General features: G+C 46.2%; 1 protein-coding gene across 1 annotated transcript in view; it reads right to left on the bottom strand.

The window, feature by feature from the left end:
* Positions 1–6,391, bottom strand: part of LOC135828281 (translation initiation factor eIF2B subunit alpha-like) — a 13,892-nt gene extending 7,501 nt beyond the window's left edge. The window contains exons 1-3 of the mRNA XM_065340731.1: positions 6,123–6,391; positions 3,269–3,370; positions 140–279 (exon numbers count right to left, since the gene is read on the bottom strand). Of these exons, the coding sequence (XP_065196803.1) occupies positions 140–279; positions 3,269–3,370; positions 6,123–6,135 (255 nt within the window). The 5' untranslated portion in view covers positions 6,136–6,391. The remainder of the gene's footprint in view (positions 1–139; positions 280–3,268; positions 3,371–6,122) is intronic.
* Between the last annotated feature and the right edge of the window lie 485 nt (positions 6,392–6,876).

Here is a 6,876-nt window from a genome sequence, read left to right as displayed (position 1 = left end):
ATCCAGGGTCATTTGACTAGAAATAGCACCCCTCGGGCCCTTGGTCCTGGTTTCAGTGGTCTTCTAGGACAGGACTGGTGGTCGCTATCCGAGTGGTCGCCTTTACAGGTTGTGTACTCCGGAAAAAAACGGTACTAACCGGATTGTCTAGTGATGTCAGCGTAATGAAGCGGAGAAAGAGCTCACAGCCAGACTCGACCGACATCGTGGCCACGTTGCCGCCAGTTAGTATCGCTATGACAACCTTCAGGTCGCCGTTCAACTCTTGCAGTGTTCCCGCTGCACGTGCACATACACATACACGCACACACATACACACACACACACACACACACACACACACACACACACACACACACACACATACATCCGTTGTTGCATGAAGCTGACAAGAAGGAACAGAAAGGAGCAGTGGAGACAACTTGCGATGCCAACGCTTCCCTGTGCACCGTCTGTTTTAAATCGGGTGGGACGGCACTGCACGGAGACCTATGTCAGAAAGTCTCTAGTGCTGACCAAGCCAATAACACAGTCTGTTGGATACTGTAATTTCACAAGTTTTTGGTGTACTTATATTTTCGGTGCTTTCGGTGCACCTGTTTTATACCTAAAATTCCAATAACCGAACAACCACTAACACACATAATCCAATAGGGACCTGCTTCTCTGTGCCTAAAAATTCTGTTCAGCTAACCTGGCCTCTCGCTCTCATACGTAAAATTTTGAGCACCTAAATTTTCTGAAATTAGAGTATACAGTCAAACCTCTTTAGGACGAACACCAAGGGACCGATGACATTTGTTCGCAATAACAGGAGTTCTTCTTATCCGTATGTTATACCCAGTGAATACACAGTGATTTATCCAATGGAGTTACGAATACTAGTTCTTCTTAAGCAAACATTTGTCTTATCAGTGTTCTTCCTAACGGGGTTTTACTGCACAACAGTAAAAACTGCCCTAATCCAGGCAGGTTGGGACCAAGCACTGTCTGTAACTAGGAATTGCCCCGAACTCAGAACTTACCGGCTTTAAAAGTACTGCATGCAAGTACAGTAGGTATCGGTTATAGCGTGGGTGTTTGAAAAACGACATTTGATTCGTATTGCCGATATTTCTTACACGCGAGAAATCACGTGTGACATACCATATGCGCGCACGTTTGGCATGTGGACACCTACACATGATACACACGGATCAATCAGACTCGCGGTCGTACTAGGCGACTGCGGAGCAGCGGATGCGAGAGAAGTCGGAGGAAAGAGTCCGACTGGACAGAAAAAGTGATTCTCCAATACGGCCTTGGACATAACTCTCTTTTGTGTTGAATATTATTGTATTGAGTATGCACAGAGCACAGATGTTATTACTACAGGCGATACACTTTGCACTAATCTGGCATATTGTGCTACACAAAATCCATTCTTAGGGCCGATATATTCTACTATGCGATAATACTGCTTGTAAGAATAAACATACACATAAAATATGTGTTATGATTATGAAAAAATGAGTGTTCATTCTTGTAAGCAGTATTTCTTGTATACGACCACACCATAAGGGGCCGTCCGCAAATATCGAACGTTTTTCACCAAACGAATTATTTTAGTTTAGACCCAACCCCTCCCTCCCTCCCCCTCAGAACGTAAAAAAAGTTTGACATATGCATGCATAATACAACAAAAGTTGCAAGTGTGTAACTGCTCCTATGGGCATGCACATGTATCAATGTTTTCTGAAACGAAATTGGTCAACCCCCTCCCACCCCATAACGAAATTATTTCGTTTCGTGAAAAAAGTTCGATAATTGTGGACGACCCCTAACCGATACGCACTGTACACGTTTTTTTATGCCAATCAATATGACTGTTTGGGGGCCGATTTTTCGTTGAAAAGCCCTTTTTTATGACTCTAGAGGGGACAGAAAGGTGCCCGGTAGACAACCGTGCCCGGATTAGGGACGTCCGCATTTGGAGAGTTTCATTAGGGGCGTCCGGATCTGGGCAGTTTTACTGTGCTCCACTCAACTGCGGAGCTCTCAATGAGCGAAACAGCTGCCTAGCTGGCTGCACGCTACGCAACATCTATGCAGGAACGAATCTCCTCGGTAGGACAAACTCGCATATAGCGAACCCCTGTCCATGTCGCTGTTTCAACCCATCCCAAATTGACCCATTACAGCGAACAATTTTCGTTTATAACGAACCAAACCTCGCAGGGCCGCATGTAAACCAAGTGCACTCATACTGTCATTGGCCACTTGCCAGTCATGGCTTGCTGCATGTATGGGGCGAGTGCATTTCTGTTAGAACGAACTTCGGCTATGAAGAACTAATTCTTCTGCACAACGGTGTTCGTTATACATATCGGGAGTCGGCTGTACCATGGCACATAGAGCTGCAGCAGGTCCAAAGTCTAGACTTTTTTTTAAATTACTCGTACTGTAAAACACATTACCTTCGGTGTAACTTTAATTATTTCGGTGATCTCTGTAGAGAAACCAGGCACCTAAATTTAGATGATACCTAAACGGCTCTAGAGTATGTACTGGAGGTGAAGGGCACGCTGGTCACCTAGTTCTACATTACACCTGAAACCTGGCAGGTCCCTGGCACCGAAATTTTAATGCACCTAAAATTACATGGTTTACAGTATGTATTAAAAAAAAGTGAGTTGTAGCAAGAGTAGTTGTAGTCGTAGTCCTTCTTTGACTACACCGGCAAGCGCCGTCACCACCATCGCCGTTGACGCCGGTACTACCACCAGCGCCCTCGGCACCCACGCTCCTCAGGCCGTCGCGCCTGGATGCCGCTTGTCGCCAGCTCGAATTTGCGCAGCGGGCTCCCTCGGCGGAAGGACTAGTTACAGCGATCCGCCGGCGCCTCACGCTACGAGGCTTTCAGTCACCGCGACAACACATGCCGAACAACTGCTGCCGACAACAACAGCAACGAACACAACAACGACCACGACCACGACCGATCCGCCCAGCTCGACGCCTTACTCGACACCGACGTTCCACAGCACCGCCTTTCATTGCCGACAATGCCACGCCACGCGCCTTATCGCAACTGGACTTGCCCGCCACCCAATCGTCATCCCCGCCATGTGTTCCCTCGTCGTGGTCCTGTCTATCTATTGGTTTGGAGAGACTCCCAAGATAGGTATCCATTTACCACTGGAGAATCCGTAAATAAAATATACAATAACAATACAATACGCAGGCACACACCCAGACGCACAGGGCACATGCTCGGCTACAAACTCACCTTCACTGCTCTCGATGTAGAGGCTGAGGATTTTGATGGCGGCCACGGCGGCGGAGATGTGAGGCTCATTGCGCAGAATGGCCTTGAACTCGGTGAGCACGTCTGAAAGCATGCACGGCAAGCAACACCACAGAACAACATGCAGCTGTTGACGGCACTCGCTATCGTTTCGCCGAGTGTTGGGTGTCCGTCTGGGTGTCGGTGGGCACCGGGGGGGGGGGGGTAGAATTCCGTCTAAAAACTGCCAAATGACTGTACATGTACATATCGTTTTCTACATAACGAACTCCAATGTTAACGAATTTTTTGAATTCGCTAAATCGTTAGAATAAAATGTTCGTTAACATTACCGGTCTTGCAGTAATGTGTTAAAGGGGAGGTTAGGGCAAAAATTAAAATTTCACCAGTTGTAGTCTTCGGGGTGCTGAGTCGAATGGTCGTGGTCCGAGGAAGCTGAGACGCTCCCTTCCTACTTGAATCCCAATCGAACTCGCGCACTTCCACCGAAACTGGGTGACTGCGCCCTACTAGATGGGGATTTGTATGCAAAATGTCACTAAAAGCGCCATTTCGTTCTTATAAAAGCACGGATGACCGCGATTGGCCCATATGTTGTAGTCTTTTGGACGCTGAGTCGACTGGTTTTGGTCCGAAAAGGCTGCGATGCAGCGTTCCTCCTTTATTCCCAATCGAACATGGTTGAACAAGCGGTCACGTGCTCCTGCGTACGCCAGTCACCTGGTCACCGTGCTTGCAGGGTACAACTTACTAGCCTGTTTGACCTTTTTTGGGTGCAGTCCTGTCACTCGAGTTGAACCTTGGTGTGAAAGTTGTCGCCTGCTGGCGTGGTGACCAGGTGATTTGGGAACCCAGGAGCACGTGACCGCTTGTTCAACCATGTTCGATTGGGAATAAAGGAGGAACGCTGCATCGCAGCCTTTTCGGACCAAAACCAGTCGACTCAGCGTCCAAAAGACTACAACATATGGACCAATCGCGGTCATCCGTGCTTTTATAAGAACGAAATGGCGCTTTTAGTGACATTTTGCATACAAATCCCCATCTAGTAGGGCGCAGTCACCCAGTTTCGGTGGAAGTGCGCGAGTTCGATTGGGATTCAAGTAGGAAGGGAGCGTCTCAGCTTTCTCGGACCAAGACCATTCGACTCAGCACCCCGAAGACTACAACTGGTGAAATTTTAATTTTTGCCTTAACTTCCCCTTTAATCATGCACTGCCTGCATGTGTGTGTTAAAGCCCACCTGTGCTCACACCTATTTCTATCATTCCATTTGTGAACACAGTTCTCATGAGCAACTGCTCGTTTTACACGTCTGTTGAATTGATAAACTTTTTAAAAAAAATCGACAGGTTCGCGTACCGGGCAGGTCAAGAACCACCTTTCTGCTTCCGTGGGACGCCACCACCCCATGATCAGGCGTCAGATGCGGCTCCTAAACGGTGGGGGAGGATAGATCAGATCCACCAACCAGAGGCCAAAGGCCTCAATCCCATTTGCCACATCCGAATTGATGGGGACAAAGAACTGCTGCGTAACTAATTTAATAGCGTGAATTTCAAACAATAATAAGAGGACAGAGAAAGTGTTTTAACTCTGAGTTTCACGCACTAAGCGATCATCAGAAAACAGTAGTGAGAAATCTGGATCAGTACTGGTTTATATACCCACAAAGCAAAGTGTAAATGACTGCATCATGGCGCAAATGTTTTTAGCGTGAATTATAACTTATATTCAATAGTTTGAGGGAGTTGAATGAGAAAAAAGGGAATATTTAATAGAAAGGGTTTGCTCCCCACACTACTTCGTAATATTTAATAGAGTCTTGTAACTGTCCGCAAACTCCAACGCAGCCACTTGCACATTTAGAAAACTTCACTTCTCAACTCCAAAACGGTCTCTTCACTGCGATTAAAATTAAAATTAAGATTTACATTTACATTATTACACCAGATTTTCGGGCCTGGCCCATCATCAGGATCATTACCCTGATGATTCGGAATGAAGAGACCGTTTTTGGAGTTGAGAAGTGAAGTTTCCTAAATATTTAATAGAGGGAAATATTAGTGCCCCCACCAGGACTCAGTATGGTTTGTACAACATCCAGCAACAACAAGAAGACAAAAGAATGCATCCCCTTCGCTCGACACACAAAGCGCATCAAAAGTCAAAAGACACCGAGTAGTCTGTGTGTCTGAAGCGGATGGGTAGACGTGGGCCACTGGACAACATAACATTTATTTTTATTCCTGTAGCTATGCAAAATACGTTACTTCAGTAACGTCTGGCGCTAGCCAGGGTCCACACAGCTTTAATCCCGTGTTTGTTTGTTTGTTTGTTTGTTTGTGCCATCGGCATGCCTGGCGCTATCCCATGCCTGTCCCGTCCCGTACCGTACCATCAAAGACAGCTGGCCACAATATTCAAATAAGGCTTTCAAATGCAAGATCATAACGTGAAGCAACTTGGAAGAATGAGTATGTATGCGAAGTGTATCGGGGGAATGCATGCAGAGCGATAGTGTGGGTTCGGATTCCAGGTTATGTCTTGAAAAAATAGGAGAAATGAAAAATTCATAACATCCCTATGCTTTTTTTGCCTAGGTCATCAAGGTGGTAGACGGTGTCGTATTACCCTCGAATGCAAAGAGAAAGTTTGATGTAGCCAATCAATGGAAAAAAAACCATTTCCATCAGTTCTAATAACATGGATGATGAGCTAGGCAAAGCATAGCGTTGGGCCCTGAGCTTCCAAGCTCTCTCGTTTTTTATGAAAGTGCACATGCCTACATAGAATGGAAGAGAACAACAACAACAGTAGCAAGAGAACAACATACCTTCGTTCTTCATTTTCACAGCCACTTTTTCTGACTTGCCTGAGCCAGAGCTGAACTCAACACGTACGATTTGGACTAATTTCTTTTGGAAAATACCCTTGCGACGATGCGACGTGTACCCCTGAGAGAAGGAAAGTGCTAAAGGCTGTAAAGCTACACTAGCAGGGTTTAAAAAAATTGGATCACGGACGTTGGATGGAGGGACGAGACAGTAGATAGGCACAACAACCGAACAGCTCTTGCTATCAATGTCACAATGACACTTCTTGTTGTTCATCATGCGCATATGCATGGCCCAAAACCACTTCAAAATCTGTGTGGATGATGACGCACTGCGATCTGGTGACTTGATTCTTGGAACACTCTGTCCCACGCACTGACGTCGATGACGTGACTGAGCGGTACGCGGTACGCGGTGGCATGACGTGACCTCGACCTCCTCTCTCAAGCATTCTTTTTTTTACAGTTGTTTTTGCCACATGTTTTGCCGAATCTGATCTTTTTACTGTTACACATTTTACTTCTGACGTCACAACAAGGCCAAAAGGATCTGGTTTTGCGCCATATTTGCCATGACTACTAGAAACATGCGATTTGGTCACGATTTTGGTCTTTGTTTCATGAATATTCATCGCAAGATATCTCCCATTCGGGTTCGTACTCAATCCACTTCCGCCCGTAACAAACCCGTAGCCCGGTTTTGAGGCGCGCTGGTCATGATTTCAGGCATGACGCAAACCTTTTTCTACTAAAA

The sequence above is a fragment of the Sycon ciliatum genome, chromosome 12 (genome assembly GCF_964019385.1).
Source record: "Sycon ciliatum chromosome 12, ocSycCili1.1, whole genome shotgun sequence".
NCBI lineage: Eukaryota > Metazoa > Porifera > Calcarea > Leucosolenida > Sycettidae > Sycon > Sycon ciliatum.
Note: the sequence above shows the minus strand (reverse complement) of the source record. Positions and strands in the feature narration are given on the sequence as shown.